The sequence below is a fragment of the Bufo bufo genome, chromosome 2, assembly GCF_905171765.1.
Source record: "Bufo bufo chromosome 2, aBufBuf1.1, whole genome shotgun sequence".
NCBI classification, from domain to species: domain Eukaryota; kingdom Metazoa; phylum Chordata; class Amphibia; order Anura; family Bufonidae; genus Bufo; species Bufo bufo.
Window position 1 is genome coordinate 715,566,086 of NC_053390.1, and position 17,951 is coordinate 715,584,036.

At 45.2% G+C, this 17,951-nt stretch overlaps 1 protein-coding gene across 2 annotated transcripts in view; it reads left to right on the top strand.

The window, feature by feature from the left end:
* The window catches only part of MTUS1 (microtubule associated scaffold protein 1), a 123,063-nt gene that overhangs the window by 9,186 nt on the left and 95,926 nt on the right, over positions 1-17,951 (top strand). The window contains exons 4-5 of one of the 2 annotated variants that reach the window (XM_040418781.1): positions 1,900-1,998; positions 3,214-3,237. In XM_040418781.1, the coding sequence (XP_040274715.1) occupies positions 1,900-1,998; positions 3,214-3,237 (123 nt within the window). Of the gene's footprint in view, positions 1-1,899; positions 1,999-3,213; positions 3,238-16,084; positions 16,428-17,951 lie in introns of those variants that run through there. The other variant, XM_040418782.1, reaches the window with a different exon arrangement.

Here is a 17,951-nt window from a genome sequence, read left to right on the forward strand (position 1 = left end):
TTTTTTTTTTTAAACTGATGTAAAAATTTGGTTCTTATAGTAACACACAGGCCGACCTTTACTAATGTGAGTGCACCTAGATTGTGGTGTAAACATTTTGGCGCGACTAGGTTTACAGACCTTTTCAGTGACTAGTCCAACAAGGGGTTCGGACTTAATAAAAAGGCGGTGTGGGTGCATGAGAAAGGGTCATGGCCTAATGTGCAACATCCGTTCCCTACACCTCAAAAGAGGCTTCAAGGCCTAGGCTTCACTGTGACTTTGTGGCGTGACTAAGGAGAGATCTAATAACCATATATAAATATATCAGGGGTCAGTACAGAAATCTATCCCATCATCTATTTATACCAAAGACTGTGACTGTGACGAGGGGACATCCTCTGTGTCTAGAGGAAAGAAGGTTTCTACACAAACATGGAAGAGTATTCTTTATTGTAAGAGCAGTAAGACTATGGAACTCTCTGCCTGAGGAGGTGGTGATGGTGAGTTCACTAAAAGAGTTCGAGGCGCCTGGATGTATTTCTGGAGCAGGGGCAGACTGGGAGCTTAAAGTGGCCCCATGTTGTAGGCTGGTCCAAATTGACAGAAGGCGGGGCAACACAAATAGGCGGGGTCTGCAATACCATAGCGCTAAATAATGTCCCGGCAGACCAATATACTGCCCCAAAAGCTGTCAGTCTGTGGTGGCCACCAATGGATGCCATTTTCTGTCCTCTTTCTCCAGTTGTCTCTGATTAAGATATGGAGCAGGGGGCTTAGGAGGTGAGATGTGGGCCAGAGCAGTTGAATTCAGGAGGGCATGTGTGGTTGCTGTTTGGGTACATTAGTACCTGATTCTCAATGTTAATTACTGCTGAGAGCTCATTATTTACCCAGCCAGCGATAGAGGAGAGGGCTTGAGAAGCCCCCAGGGCATCCGAGAAATTTCCCTGTAAGGTCTATGGCCAATCTGCCCCTGTTCTGGAGTGTGATAATATTACAAGTTACAGTTATTCGATTTCTGTAGAAGGGTCGTTGATCCAGGGAGTTATTCTGATTGCCTGCTAGGAGAAGGAATTTTTACAAAAATTTGCAGCGCAGCCATAACCTAAAGTCTCACACGTTTAAATTTTATTAATTTTTTTAAATAAATAAGCTGCAATGGGCTGTTTTACACTGGCCTCGCCACTTTTCAGGGTGTGACCAGCCACCGGAACAAATTTATCTTCATTTACGTTAGTTTTATGGCGCAAATGAAGGCAGAAATCGACGGCAGCTCAGAACTGCTGAGATTTTGTTTTTAAGCACACGGACTGCTAGAGGATGTGCCTCATTTTATGATGAGGCGCGTGCCTCCACATAAATGTCACGTCCTCCACCTGGAGGAGACATCAAGTCCGGTGCAGTAAGTTCCTGTTTTGATAAATCTCCCCCATAGTACCAAAATTGTGCCACAAGTCTGGTGTAAAACTTTGTCGCAAACGAAGCCAACCAACAGTTTGTATAATGTTAGACAAAAGTGTCTATCCCTGTGCCACATCTATCATCCAGCATGAGCCCCTGTGATAAATCTGGTGCACCAGTGTATAGGATCAGTAAATTTGTCTTGAATTTAAAAAAGGCAAAGAATTATGAAATGCACTGAAATCCGGCAAATGAAAATAAAATGTACGATTTTTATTGTTTTTAACTCTGACACAGTGCCTGATCAAAATGTAATTTCTGTGTGTGTATGTGACATCAGCCATGGGAAGCCCCACACTCTTGGTTTGGGACATCCTGTTGGACCATTTGTGTCATGGGCATTACATTTCGTTGATGACAAATGCATGTGGACCAAAAAAAATCATCTGAATGGCATCTGGTATTTGTTAATGTTCATTGTAGTGTTGACTCGACAATAAACTATTTTCTGCTCAGGTACAAAGAAAAGCCCTGTATTACCCCCAGGAGTCACAAAATCATCGGGCTCATCAGGACTTATAACAAAGCGACTAGAAAATAAAGTTGCTACTGGAGGTAAGAGGAGGGGATTATTATACAAGTTCTGTATCTACTGGAACACCTTGAATTCTGAACCCTGGTCATTGTGACAACTACTGGGTTCCCCAGTGATGCCGAGAACAGGCTATTTTAATCTGTGCCATTGATGGGGTTTAAGATGTGAATGCCCAAGATTCCTCCATTGAAATGAATAGTAATTGCGGTCATTGCTTTCAGTAGTCCGTTCTCTGTATCATTGACGGTGCCATTGGTCATTCATGGTTCAGCAGTGTTTTTGAAAGCAGACTAAGGTGGGGGATTCCACGAAGAATATTGTCTACAGTTCAATCCAGACTATTATTGCATTATTTTGTATTTACACAAAAATGCTCCCATCTTCGGATATTCCAGGTATAATGTTAGTATGGCACCACCTGGTGTTTCTATTGAACAGCCGTTCTGTGTCCACCTCATGAAAGACTGACCAGGTTTATCCTCTACCTCTCCTTTGGGTATGCAGAGGGATCCTTAGTGTGCTTCTGACACAAATACAATTACAGTTACACGGTCTCTCCCCGATCACTTCTTAGAAGATTCTGCACCTTTGAAAGCTGAAAGATTGAGCATGTGTGTCCACCACAACACATGTACTGAGATGTATACAGAAAAGCTGTTCAAAAGAAACCTCTAGGACCTAGGTCTCCTCCAACATTCGACCTTCTTGGAGGCTATTTTGTGGTCGTTTCTAGCCAACATGTTCAGGCTGAGAGAGTCATGCTCTTTGTGACGCGGTGATAGGTGGACATGTAACATGTGGGCTTCACCAACTTTATCCAGCCCTATCATAGCTAAAGGTCTCCTTTAGATAGTAGTATGGTATATTGGTTAAGAATTTTAAATCCTATTAAAGAATCTTTCATCAGAATCACCTCAGTTTCTCAGCAGGGTCAACCATACCAGGTATTATGCCTGGTTTAACAGATACCTAATTTACGTTCCTCCATTGTGCTGTTCCTGAGAGAACTAACTTTATTAATATGTAAATTAGGTATTTGGTGTATCGAGGGATGGCCCAAGCACCCCTGCGCTTAGCCCTCTACCCCATCCATTTGGCTGACAAAGGCCAGGTATCTCATCCAGCCCTGTAATCTGGCTCCTGCACCATAGTCCACACTGTCAGCTCTTGCACAGCGCTTCTGTCTCTGCAGTCTATTTACAACATCATGATGTCTAATATTCTTGATATTTCAGGTCCTCTTGGGCTACAAGGCTTAAGTAATTAACACTTTTAAATATTTATCATTTTTTACTAATTATTGGATAGGGTATAACTGTTAATATGGCGGGGGTCTGACCACCGGGACCCCTAGTGATCACAAAAACATGCGTCTTTTGTCCGCCATATAAATGAAGCAGTGTGCTTGCTGCTGCTCCAGTCATCACTATGGGACCGCTGGAGACAGTAGTCCGCTATATCTTGCAGTCCCATTGAGTTTGAGTGGAGTCGCCGTTTAAATGCTCAACCGTCACTGCGTTCAAGCAGGGCACCCTCATCATAATCATTGGGGATCAGTGGGGAGGGGGTCCAACATTTATCCCCATAGAGTGAGAAGGGAATAACTTGTATTTGGAATGCTGACTCGAGCACTGGCTGCATTGTGCTGAGAGGTGGTTATATCCTGCGAGGACTTGTGGGCTGTGAAGGCAGCAGGCGGAGCACAGATTGATTTGATCTGCCTAAATTATGTCATTTCTTCTCTGGTTTATGTCCCAGAGCTTTTGCATATTCTCCTTCCCAGCAAACATTTTAAGGGTGAATTCAAAGATAGCTAGCTTTAGTGGTGTTTTTGTTCCACAGGATATTTTTGTTTGCTGCAAAAATCTGTTTATTTCAGATGTATTTCCATCTCCTTCTATTCAGTAAAAAATAAAAAATCCACACATTTTGGAAAGTCATAAACCCATTCGATATGCAAAGAAAAAGCATTTGTCATTTTTATGGTGTCTTTTAGCGATAAAAAAAAAGGGTCAGAACAAACTTGTGTTTTAGGGGATAGTCTTACCGTCTTTTCATCGCCCCTAGCATTAGTTGTGTGCACCTACCCAGGAAGCAACTTTCTTGCTGTGGTTGGCCCAGCAGATAAGGTATCCTTGTACTTATAGTGCACTTATTCTTGACACTGGTCTAGTCCTGGAAAATCCATTTAGAGGCATTCTGCAGCCTTTCAGGTCTACCGTCTAGCAGCTCTTTGATGCGGAGTTCCCCCTTCACAGTGAATAGCCTTGCATATCTGCAGCAAAATCCACATGTTCGCCTGGCATTTTAAAGCCGACACTGAGCCAAGAAGGGATATTTCCTTTCTTGGGTCAGTGTCCGGACGGACGTCACTTGAACCTGCAGCGGTTGTCTGCTTTCAGTTTAGCTTCTCCAAACGGGCGGAGGATTTTGACAGTGTCTAAATCTGCAGTGTGAACATACCCTTCCAAATGCTTTTTAGGTGAGCTTCTCTAGTGTAACGGTGCTGCAGCCTTCGTTTGATTTCCCCCGATGGTTGCTTATGTCTGCATTTACATTTGGTTCGGTTTTGGGTATATCTACATATGTACAGAGATTTGAGAGATTGCAGAGATGTTGGCACAACTACTATGGTGCCAGTCCGGTCCGCTCAGTCTCACGGTTAAATCACTACCTGACTGGCCCATCTGTTTCCAAATTGACATCAATCCCCCAGTTCATTACCCCTGTGCTCTCTGGGGGTGCGGAGCTCTTTAGATTGCCAGGTGCTTATGCAATCCATCTACTTCCTATTGAACCGTGGAGGAGACTGAATACATTTTATAGTTTTGCAAATGAACAATTTGGATGCACTATGTAAAGTGCGCATTGTAATCCAGCCTTATTGGCACATAGCCTTCATTTCTTTGTCATCACTGTGATACGATATTCAAGTTTTATTTCTACTACCTGGCCTAACTAACCCATAGGGTCACGATTATCTCCTTAAAGGGGTTCTCAGAGATAATTTTAAAAAATCAGGAGCTTTAAATAAAATCACGTTATACCCCCATTTCTCCTGTGGCGCTGGTCCAGTTCTTCTGTGCTACAGCAGATCACGGTCCTGTGGCCAGCATGTCTCTGCGCTGTTTGTAGTCGAGCAGCGGCAGGAGAGCCCCTTTAATATGGCCATCGGTGTGGTTCCATCATTTATATGCAGGAAAATATTTTTTGTTTTCTGAAAAGGTTTTTCTGCTTTTACATCACTTTATGCCATCCCGTCTTTAGCTCTGAATAGGCAGTTGACACACGGTGCCGTATGCTTCATCTTCATGCAAACATCTGCTCGCATTGTGTTTTATATTGCAAAAAAAGCTGGAAATAATGCTAGGAGAAAAGCTGAAACCCCACTAAGGTTAAGATGAACTTGCTGTTTTTTTCCCATGGATTTCGGGACGCTCAGCATCCTTCCATTGTTTTCCATGGGAGTCCACGTCGCCGTTCATGCGGCTGTGGATTATTTACCTGTGGTTTTCCAGACTGTGCAAGAATGAACACCATGGGAAACTGCAATGCCAGTCTGCTTGTGGATTATCCCCATGGAATGGGTCTAAAACCATGGTGGGGGGGGGGCTCCGCTGCATTCAAATAGAAAAGCCATGGCAGAAGTGGATTTTTAATATATAACCTAAGGGAGCCGAGGTCTTCAGTATGGTGCCACATAGAGCACCATGTGGCGGCACACGGAGTGCCTCCTGTCTGTCGTGTGGAGCCATGCTGCACTACTCCACTGTGTTGGTGAGGCCTGATATTTCACTACACAGTCAGAACTTTCAACATGCTAGATTGTAGTATGTGATTAGCTTGGGTATCCATCGTCTAACATTAATCTCTCTCTAAAATCCTGGCTGCCCGCCTGGCGTCTTCTGCAGCTTCTTTAGGGTCCATTCACACGTCTGCAATTTAGTTCCGCATTTTGCGGAACGGAATTGCGGACCCATTCATTTCTATGGGGCAGCACGATGTGGTCCGCAATGCCGATCCCGAAATAAATAGAACATGTCCTATTGTCCGCAATTGCAGACAAGAATAGGCATATTCTATTAGTGCCGGCAATGTGCGGTCTGCAAAATGCGGAACGCACATTGCCGCTGTCCGTGTTTTGCGGATCCATGGATCCGCAAAACACACACGGATGTGTGAATGGACCCTAAAATGATGGCGTACTATGTATAATATAATATGGGATATACTTTTTACACAATCCCAGTGAGATATAATATATTACTCTTCACTAAAGGGAACCTACGGTAAGTTACTCATTCTCTGTCCACAGTGGGGCAGCTACCTTAAGCCACCATGAGGAAATGAATTAATCTGTTTTACAGTTCTTTAAATCGGAAATCTGGGCTCAGTAGAGGCTTGTGCATTCCTGTATTCTCGTGTTTTTATTGACCTGTTGGGCCGGTAACTACCGATTACCATAGTTTTAGCAGCCGACACCCAAAAACCTATCCAGGAACTGAGAAATGTGAACCTTCCATTGTCCGTCCTTTATGTCGTCGTCCTCTAAATCTAGTTGTTGACTAAATCACAATTTCTTACTGCGGTGTGATGATTCTGTATATCCGCTTCTTTATTGGTTTTCTTACTTTACTATGTACGTTACATTTAATAAGTCAGTCAAAAATGTCCACGTGTGTCTAAACCTTTTGGAGTCCTAACAGATGGAGCTCACCATATACTTGTATTAACAGAGCTGTTCCCTATACAATCATGAGCCTATATTCTGTGAACAGTAAGGCCTTGTTCACACAGCAAAATACTTGTTGGATAAACCAGGCTGGGATTTGCCAAATTTGACCCTTGGGTGTCTGATGCGGATTTCTAGTTTACCATGTCACTTATCCGACCGTAGATTAGCCCCATATAACGGAGCTAATCTTCTCGCGGACACCTACTGCGACTTTCTTGACATGCAAATCCTTTTGTGGACACGTGAACAGCCGTGCAGATTTCCTTTTGTAACAATGGGACGTGGATGCAGTATTCGTGTGAAATTAAGCTGTATGAATATACCCCAAGGGTCCTTTTACACGGGGAGATCTTGAAATGTGTTCTGATCTAAATGAAGGATCAAATGAATGTTTTTGTTTTTTCCTGATCATCCATGATTATAAAAGGCACTGGAATGGCGAGCAGTCACGTCTTCTGAGGGCTCTGATGAGGGCTCCCCCTTCTGCTTTCATAGAATACCAGGGCAGGAATGACAGCTGTAAATTTTGCTGATGCTGCAAGGTAATAATTGAGTAGCAAGTGACAAGGGTGTAAGCATTGGTCATGGAGTAGTTCCCCAGTTTACGAATATGGCTGTAAATCTGGAGCTTTACTCATACATATATATCCGTTCTTGATCCACCACTGATATGACAATATGGCTCATTAGGGCTATAGTTAGAGGTTGTCCAGCCCTTTGCAAGTATCGGCACTACACGGCTCCGTCTATTGTGCGGTGGTGTAGTCCTGGCCCTGGAGCTAATCGTGTAGAGGCCTAGGGTATTGATGGCCTATCCTGTCCATTGTAGTAAAAACTCATGGGGACATTTATCAAGACCAGCATTTTCTTCACCGGTCTTGACTCCCCCTGCGCTGTCAGAGTATGCCCCAAATTTATGCAGAGGTGCTCACTGCTCATAGATTTGGCGCATCCTCCCGCTGGCCATGTGACGGGCTAAAATCTACCACCTCGATTGTCTTTTTTTGCCCTTATTGATGCCTGGAAACTGATGTGACGAAAAATACGTAAATGTGCTGGGCTTGCTACGTTGCCCTCGCCAAAAAAATTGCCTCAAAGTGTACGAAAAAATATACAACTTTTTGATGCCAATAAACTGGCGTATACAGCTTAGTAAATGTCCTTCTTAATTCTTAAATCTTTTTTCACTTTCCCCCTAGTAATTCATGAATAATTTGTCAACTGGCTGTCACTATTCCCCTTGTCCTAGAAGTGTGTGAACAGAACGTCTGGTACTATCAGCAGTGATTGGATAATATCAGGCTGTGCACGGACCCCCCAACTGGTAACATCCGTTTGTCAATTTTCAGGTGGTATAACAGAGGAACTTGCTACATAAAGCACACATGAGGGGAAAGAAGGTCCGGAAGACATACCGTTCTTTTTAGCTCTGATAGGCTGTAGTAGTGAACATGGGTGTGTTCCACTAATACTCTAGTGAATCACGTTGATTGCACCGCCTGTAGTGCTGTGTTTACCCGGAGCACTGCTGTCAGGGTATGATCCTCTTGTAGGGCGTGTGCACACTACTTAAAGTGGTAAATCAGGCTTTGAATTGAGAAACTTGCACAACCTGGCATTAAAGTGTGCTCAAGCATGCTTCAATTTAGGTGTGACGTGTTCGGCAATTGTTCTACTGTGACAGAGCTTTGTAGCAGCATGAATACACTCGGCAGGGAACGGTGTGTAGATCTGCGGCTCAGACTGGTCTCATTCATACGCATGGTCCATGTAGTACTTGTGGATCCAGGACTTGATCTGGTTAACTTTCTTTTCCTTTGTGTTAATTATCCATAGTGGTACGAAAACGAACAGAAGAAGAAAGCAAACAATCTAGTACACACGCTCTGCCTGTTTTCACAAGTTTAGTGCGTCTTTTGCACATTAACTTTTTTTTTTTTTTTTTTTTTTTAACTATTGAGGCCTTTTATAAGATCTAAACCAGGTGTAGTTATGGTCTTAGGCCAGGGACACAAATGCCTATGAAAATGAATAGTAATCTCACATGTGCTGTATTTCTATTGGATCGCATGAAGTCTAATCACATACAAGCAAGTGAATCGTCTCCCTCTACATAAAGGGGTTGTCTGGTTTCAAGTGGAAACCTGACAACTCAGGCGACTGACCTGTAATAAAGAATAGATGATTTGCTTACCTGACCACTGCATCCAAACATTGGTCTCAGCAGTGCATCGAAGAGGCCAGTGATTGGCTATAGCGGTCACATGTTGTTGACTTGATGTTACTGCTTCAGCAACGAAAACAGAGCCCCAAACTGGAGCGGTGGCGCAAGATCTATCAGGAAAGGTTACTTTTCAAGTTTTTGGCACAGCTTTTCTGGGAGAGAACATCCTACCTGAGTTCTCCGGATCCGGCATTGCTACGTTACTGGAATGTCTGCCGGCCCCATTGACTATAATGGGGTCCGGCGGAGATCTGGCTGATTGCTGGCATTCTGTGATCAGTACCGCAAATGTGAAAGTAGCCTAAGTAATCATCTACTATTAATTACTGATCGTTCCCCTGAGTTGTCAGGTTTCCTCTTGAAACCAAACAACTCCTTTAGGGCTCATGCACACGACCATTGTCCGGCCATGCCTGTGTTGTGTCCAGCAAATAGCGGGTCCACAATATGCAGGCACCGCCGTGTGCACCCCGCATCACGGATGCGGGCCCATTCACTTGAATGGGTCTGCAATCCGGAAGGTTGGTGCAGAACAGAGGCATGGAACCCCGTGCTTCCATGGAGTTTCTTTCCGTGCCTCTGCACCGCAAAAAAAAAAAAGTCTGGATCCGTCGCGACAGCCACGCAAATTGCAGCCCCCAATGCACGGAATGGCCGAACGGCCGCGTGAATGAGCCCTTAATTGTATTGCACATTACATCATGCAATCTGTCTTCACAGAGCCCCATTGCAGAATGGATCAAGGAGACAATCAAAGAAGTGTGGAAAGCCCAAGACGAAGATTAAAAGCTTGGGGTTAACTTTGCAAGAATATATTTGATAATTGTTTGAATGGTTGTTTCCTAATTTTATTAAGTGCAGACCTTTCCTAGAGCCCATCAGCGAACTGCCATCTGATGTAGACTGCCAGGCGAATGTCTTGGATCCCTATTCTCAACTAGGGATCTAGGTTCCTTTAAGTTAAATCAGAAGTCTGGGTTGTGTCTGTATTATGGCTGCATAAATGTAAGAATAGTTTTTTTTTTTTTTTTTTTTATGGATTTAAAAAAAAGCGTAAAAAGTGCATCCCCCCCCCCCACTAGAAATCATTATAAAGTAGTTAGGGCATGCTGTGATTTTTTTTCCATGGCACCCATTGCCAACACTGTGGTATACTAGCCTGATACTGCCCGTAGTCAGTAAAGTGGAGCGGTGAGGTAATAACTTGGCTGTATTGCTGAAATGCTCACACTGCTGCATAATGACCTCTTTAGGGGACATGTTGACATGTAGTGGTCATGTCACATTTATATCACCATGTCTATCATGGTTTTCCTGAAGTTTGCCAAAATTGTGGGGTTTTGCTGTGAATGTACTATTAATGTCATATTGAGGAATGCTAGTCCTGATTTCTGTGCCTTTTCATTCTTGACGTCACGCTATTCATGCCGAGCTCCTGATGTTGTACTCGCCTATGTCCTTGCAGCGCTGTGTATGAATGCCTTACATATCGATATACTGCGTCCACAATCTCCGCATCTCCCTACAGAGGGGATCCTGAAGTTTCAGTCAGTCCTCTGTGTTCTGGATGTATTACCTCACCGTGGGTTTACTGACTTATACTAACAGCATTGTAGGGCTCTCTGATGCGGGGAGTCCGGGTCTGATATAGCCAAGGTTCGTCCATGAGACCTCTGAGTAAGGCCTATTGCACACGGACGTTTTTTTTTCCCGTTTACTGGCCGTTTTTTGCGTTCCGTATACGGTCCGTATACGGAACCATTCATTTCAATGGGTCCGCAAAAAAAACGGAATGTACTCCGTATGCATTCCGTTTCCGTATTTCCGTTCCGTTTTAACATAGAACATGTCCTATTATTGCCCGCAAATCACAGTCCGTGGCTCCATTCAAGTCAATGGGTCCGCAAAAAAACGGAACACATACGGAAATGCATCCGTATGTCTTCCGTTTCCGTTCCGTTTTTTGCTGAACCATCTATTGAAAATGTTATGCCCAGCCCAATTTTATCTATGTAATTACTGTATACTGTATATGCCATATGGAAAAACGGAACAGAAACGGAAACACAACGGAAACAAAAAACGGAACAACGGATCCGTGAAAAACGGATCGCAACACACTGAAAAAGCCATACGGTCGTGTGCAATAGGCCTAAGACCTTATTCAGATGTCAGTGAATCGCAGACATGTGCTACCATGTTCTCCACAGACAGCACACGTACCCATTGATTTTAATGTGTGTATTCACACATCCATGATTTACCACAGTTCGTGGATCTAGGGTTAAACCACGGAAACGTGCTCTATTTTTGTTACACTAATTATAGTCTATGGATCCGTGAAAAAAGTCGGACACAAAACGGATGGCATCTGTGTTTTGTCCGTGTATCACAGATTGTTAGTAGGAAATCCTCTTGAAATAAATTTTCAGTGTATGTGTAATACGGATGACACGAAGGGCAAAAAACAGACACATGGGTCCTTCATGGACATTGACCAACACTGGCAAACTCGTCATTGATGTCATCGTGGGCACTGACGTGTGCATGGGGCCAAATACATATGCAGAAGACATCTGGAACATGTATGAAGTTGGGTCACCTCATGGCAGTAATTTTCCTCAGTGTTTGTAATAGGGATCGACCGATTATCGGTTTGGCCGATATTATCGGCCGATATTGAGGATTTTGAACGTTATCGGTATCGGCATCTATTTTGCCGATATACCGATAACGTATGGGGAACACAGATCGCGCTGCTCTCAGCGCTCTCTGTGTTCCCTCCGCAGCACAGGGGAGAAGGAAGCAGTGTCTCCTCCCCCTGTGCTGCTGCTGCCGCTACTGCCAATGAGGGGATAGAACATAAGAGGAGGGGAGGGGCTGTGGCCGCTGCGCCACCAATGAAGATAAGCCTCTCATTCATTCATATACAGGAGGCGGGAGCTGGCTGCAGAATCACATAGCCGGCTCCCGACCTCTATGAGCAATAGCTGCGGTCCGCGGTAGTTAACTCCTCAGGTGCCGCGGATCGCAGCTACCGCTGATCAGGGCCGGCACTTCCATAGAGGCAAGGGGGGCAATTGCCCCCGGGCCCCCGAGTCCTTAGGGGCCCCCTTGCGCCGGCCCGCAACTAACTTTAGACAGGCAGGACAGTCAGTAGGAGATGAGCGCTTCCATTGTGAAAGCGCTCATCTCCAGTCATCTGTATCGCAGTCCTCAGGACAGCGATACAGATGGCTGTGCGGCAGGGGAGGGAGAGGTGTGTCCCTTTCCCTTCCTCTGATAGGCTGCAGGCACTAGACCGGCAGCCTATCAGAGGCCGGCGCAGGTGGTGCGATGACGTCATCGCGCCGCCTGACCCCTGAGCCGTACACAGCGCGGGACACAGGCCGGAAGAGGCCTGCATCGCATCGCTGCCAAGGAGGTAAGTATAAGTGTTTTTTTTCTTTTTTTTTCTTTCTGTACAATACTGGGGGGGCGGCTGGCTATGGCTATGGCTAGTGGCACATGATGGGGGGCCGCCTATGACTACTGGCAAATGATAGGGAGGGGCCCTATGGCTACAGGCAAATGATAGGGGGGGCCCTATGGCTACTGGCACATGATAGGGGGGGCCGCCTATGGCTAGTGGCACATGATGGGGGGGGCCGCCTATGACTACTGGCAAATGATAGGGGGGGGGCTATGGCTAGTGGCACATGATAGGGGGGGCCCTATGGCTAGTGGCACATGATAGGGGGGGCCCTATGGCTAGTGGCACATGATAGGGGGGGGGCCCTATGGCTACTGGCACATGATAGGGGGGGGGCCCTATGGCTAGTGGCACATGATAGGGGGGGCCCTATGGCTACTGGCACATGATAGGGGGGGGGCCGCCTATGGCTACTGGCACATGTTGATGGGGGGCTCAGGCTACTGGCACATGATAGGGGGGCCCTATGGCTACTGGCACATGATAGGGGGGGGGGGGGCCTATGGCTACCGGCACATGTTGATGGGGGCTCAGGCTACTGGCACATGATTGGGGGACATCTATGGGGGCACTTCTTACTGGCACATTATTGGTGACACTATAGGGGCATCTACTGAGGCCACAAAGAACGGTTATTTTATATGGGGGTTCTGTATAGGGGCATTTTATACTGGGACACATTGTGGTGGGTACTATGGGGAAGGGGGGAGAGGACTACTATGGGGTCATCTACGGGGGCACTGAGAAGGGGTATTTTATGCTTACAAATTATGAGGGACACTGAGGGCATCTACTGGTGCACTATATATCGGGCATTTTGGGGGGCACTAGGGGGGAGAGGAGCACTATGGGGGCATTTACTGGGGTCACTATATAGGGGTATTTTACATTGGCACATTATGGGAGCACTTTGGGGACATTAGCTCAACTAGGGGCATTACAAGGGGGTATTTTTTGCACATTATAAGGAGAGATATTTCTACTGGGGGGGCATTATGATGGGCTTTATTACTCCCCCATGGTATGACCCCCTAGTAGCAGCTCCATCCTCTCCCTGCTCTGCTATCCCTCTGCCCCTTCTCCAAATCCTTATTATGAAATCTTTCTCATTAGGATAAAGCACAACATCAGCTCCGCCGAGCCCCCGGCCAAAGTGTGGAAGTGGCGTCCGAGATCCCCAAGGGTCAGGTAACTAAGTGTTCATGTGAAATATGTTTATGTTATACACATATAGCCTCCACTGTGCCCCAAAATATACAGTTTCTTCTGTAAAAGTCATCAAGTGTCATGGGGGGGGGGGGGGGGGGGCCTTTTTTTTTTTCGCCCCAGGGCCCCATTTCACCTAGAACCGGCCCTGCCGCTGATAGAGGTCGGGAGCCGGCTATGTGATTCTGCAGCCAGCTCCCGCCTCCTATATATGAATGATCGAGAGACTTATCTTCATTGGTGGCGCAGTGCGCCCCCCCAAGTCCCCCAGTATTAATCATTGGTGGCGCAGTGCGCCCCCCACCCCAATCCCGGCCAATAGTAAAAACATTGGTGGCGCGGTGCGCCCCCCCCCCACCCACCCAGTATTAATCATTGGTGGCAGTGGCCACAGGATCCCCTCTCCCCTGCTCCTCCGATCGGAGCCCCAGCTGTGTAAGCCTGGGGCTCCGATCGGTTACCATGGCAGCCAGGACGCTATTGAAGCCCTGGCTGCCATGTTCAGCTCCATGCTGCTGTGTGCACTATGCACAGAGCAGCAGGGACAGTGTGAGATCCTATTCACCCTGATAGAGATCTATCAGGGTGAATAGGACAAAGGTTCTAGTCCCTAAGGGGGTTAAAAGTTAGTAAAAAAAAACCACAAAAATATTAAGTATAAATGAAAAAGATTTATAAAAAAAAATACACATTAACAATAAACAAAAAAAATACACATTAACAATAAACATATTAATTTTCAGCAGATTTGTGTAGGAATTTTTTTTTTCTCAAAAATGAAAATTCCCAGAATATCGGTATAAATTATCGGCTATCGGCCTGAAAGTTCACAAATTATCGGTATCGGCCCTAAAAAATCAATATCGGTCGATCCCTAGTTTGTAACCTAAAACCAAAAGAACAGACAAGGTGGGAACTTTTCAGTTTTACGTTTTTTTTCTTTCGGTTCAATGGAGGCAAATGACACCCTTCAAATTGCTTAACTTAACATTAAAATAAATACACTACCACTTCTTAGTTGGATTAAAATGGCCGCAATATAATCATCAGCATTAATAAATTAATGAACCATCGTAACCATTAAATAAATACAGACACTCATTCAGAAACACTGAGTGGTACAGCCCCTCTAATAAAGCGAAGCGACATTGCAAAATAAGGGGCGGGTGGGCGGGGTGACGGATCCGGTCTTCCTAAACTGGCCCAGAAGCGCCACCAGACCCACAATTTAAAGGCAACAGCTTTAACGAATCAGGGAGCAGTATTCTCCCCCAGCAACCGCTTCCACCAATCGGCGCCGAGTCTTCAGCTGCTTCAAAACATCTTGCTGGAACCAGTCCCTGGTAAATTACCACAGGTAAATCTGAAAAATAAAAAGCGGGAAAACGAACAGGGGGGCTGAGGGGGAGAGACACAAACAGAAAAAACCCTGCCTAACTAAAACTAATGGTGCCATTGCCCCCATGTGTTCCCCAAGCTAAACGCTCTGGGGGGGCCCCCACCAATTATTTATAAAGGCATTTTAAAGGAACCTGCCGCCGCCAGTATAAAAACCAGATTGTGCTGAACACCGCTATCTTACCACTTGTTTGTAAAACACAAATGCCATGTTGTACCTATTTCTCAAAACCCTGTTCCCGCCCATAGTATGCGGTTTATAAACCACGTAATCGGTATGCCTGTGAAGGTTCTCATTTATCCAGGTCATGTCCTCAGTACAAATGAGTAAGAGGAACTGGACTTTTGGTATTTTCTCTTGGACATTTCGCTAGTCATCAGACTGCCGTTCTCCATGGTGGAAAAAGTGTGGTTTTTTTTTTGTTTTTTTTTTTAATTTATGCCTCCTCCCTACTAATTTCTCGTTTAATATCAAATTTCTCCAACACGTTAAAACCGAGGGAAGCTCTTCATTGTGCTGCAGGCATTGCCTCCCCCCCACTGGGGATGAATATGTAAAGGATATTTCCCTAGGGACCAGCGCCACCATTTTGTTCCGAGTCCTCTTATTCTCCTGCGACGAATAAAATTGTGGCAGCCCGCAGGATTGTGACAGTTATTGTCTGGGTGAGCGATGGGTGGCGGGCGCTGCGCGGTCCTTTTGATCGCCTCCCACCTTTTAATCACATCACTGAACACCTCTGTGCTCAGGAAGGCTGGCAGATCTTTCTCCTTCTCCGTGCACTTGTTTCCTTAGCACCATTGTCTTGGTGATGCATCGTCTCCATCGTTGTGTAGCTACACGCACAGGATTAATGTCGCTGGGCAGGTTCTAGTCTATTTCTGCCTGTGTGTACACAATCCCTAGTAAACCGCAGACCAGACGAAGGGTTAACCAGCCTTCTCCCCGCATAATAGATTGTTCTGCATGGCGGTGGTGTGATGTAATTCAGTGGCTGCCTGTCTTCACAGGCACTGGGAGGAGGGCTCATTCTGAGGGCACGCTTTGTTTCTGCAACATCTGGTTGGGGGAGTGCTGCTGGCCAGATTTGCATAGTGGATTTCTGCTTTCTGGGATTTGGGATGTGCGCGCCTGGCAGTCAGGGTGATGGAATGAGCTGCCTTTTTCTAATTGCTTTTTCCTGCCTTCCTTCTGCTGCTTGGCCCCAGATCATTGGTAGCGAGCTAAAAATATAGCGTGGTAGTACATGGAGGCAGTTTCTTGCTGGATATCTCTCCACTTTTTCTGAAGACATGTTATGGTCTCCCAAATTCTCCTTATCCAATATGCGTGTTCGGCTGACTGCAAGCGGACTGCTCCGAAATCTGCGTCTGCCTACTGGATACCGCAAGAGCTCGGTGACATTTCATGCAGGTTAGTGCTGTCTGCTTGCACGGTGTTCGGTGCCAGTAATAGCAGGGGACATCTTGTTTACTGTGGCAGATGATAGCTGAGACTCACTTGTTAGGTGTGCGGCTATATATATATATATGGGCACACAGTATGTGCTGATGTACGTGGAGCGCATGTATTTTTGTAATAAAGGATAGTATAAATTAATTGGTCATTTGCAACGTTCCCTTTTTATTAAGGGGACCCTGTAGATTACATTTTTATATAAATTAATTGATCTTATTCTTGCAATGCCTTGAATATATAATAACCCTGGAGATTAGGAACGGGAACCTTTGACATGTACTAACATAGACCGTCTTGGGTTATACGTGGTGATCAATTCTATGCAAATCTAAAAAACAATCATCTCAGACATCCATGTAATTTATATATAAAAATCCAAATGTGCATAAAAAACGATTGCAATTGCAAACATACCATGCATTTACTAGTGGTAGTCAAACCGCCGGTTAAGGAAAATTGGGAAATGTGATGTTTTAAAAGCAATGGCTCTATTGTATGCTGCAGGCAACCTGTGTCATGGATATCAGATGCTATGTCCGTTTCATAGATCTGATATGGATGGCAGTCGGGTCCAATGGAGGACATATCACCTCCACCCTCCGTGCTGCTGTTTTTCACGCTTTCACATTTCCAATCTTGAGTCACTGGTCTAAATTGTGACTCGGTATAGAAAGCTGGAGGCAGTCATACCGTGTTTCCTAGGTGATGGCAAAAGATCTGTGCCGACAAAAAATAGCATTCAGATTACAATCCACGTCTAATGGGCTGCAGAAAAATGTCAATGGTGGAAGAAGATGGATCCAACTTGTGGTCAAGGTGTAGGTTTATGTTCTACTATAAACATGGAAGTGGAGTAAATAGAAGTAGTCTTGTCTGCAACCATTGATTTCACACAAGGACTAACCAGCACAACCAGTGAGTTCTAAAAAGGAGGTAATAAAATGTCCATGGTCGTAGAACATGGACCCAGCTTGTAGTGAAGGTGTAGGTTCTTTAGACACTACTAGGTTTATGTTCTACCATAGACATGGATGTGGAGTAAACAGCAGTAGTCTTATGTGCAACCATTGCACATCCACTGAGTTTTAAAAAGGAGGTAAGACATATTCATGGTGACAGAACATGGACCCAGCTTGTGGTCAAGATGTAGATTCTTTATACACCAGATTTATATTCCACTATAGACTTGGAAGTGGAATAAACAGCAGTAGTCTTATGTGCAACCATTGCACAACCTGGGAATTAGAAGAGGTAAGAAAATGTCCATGGTGGCAGACCGTGACATGGATCCAGCTTGTAAACAGCAATTGACTTGTATACAACCACTTACGGTATTTTACACAATCAAATCCCAGCATGACCAGTGAGTTATAAGGAGGTCATGTAAAGGGAAAGGTGTATTTATCAAGTACCACTGGGGTTTTGGGATATCTCTGTAGGTTTGGATGAGGAGAATAACATGTAAAGCAGCTGTTTGGA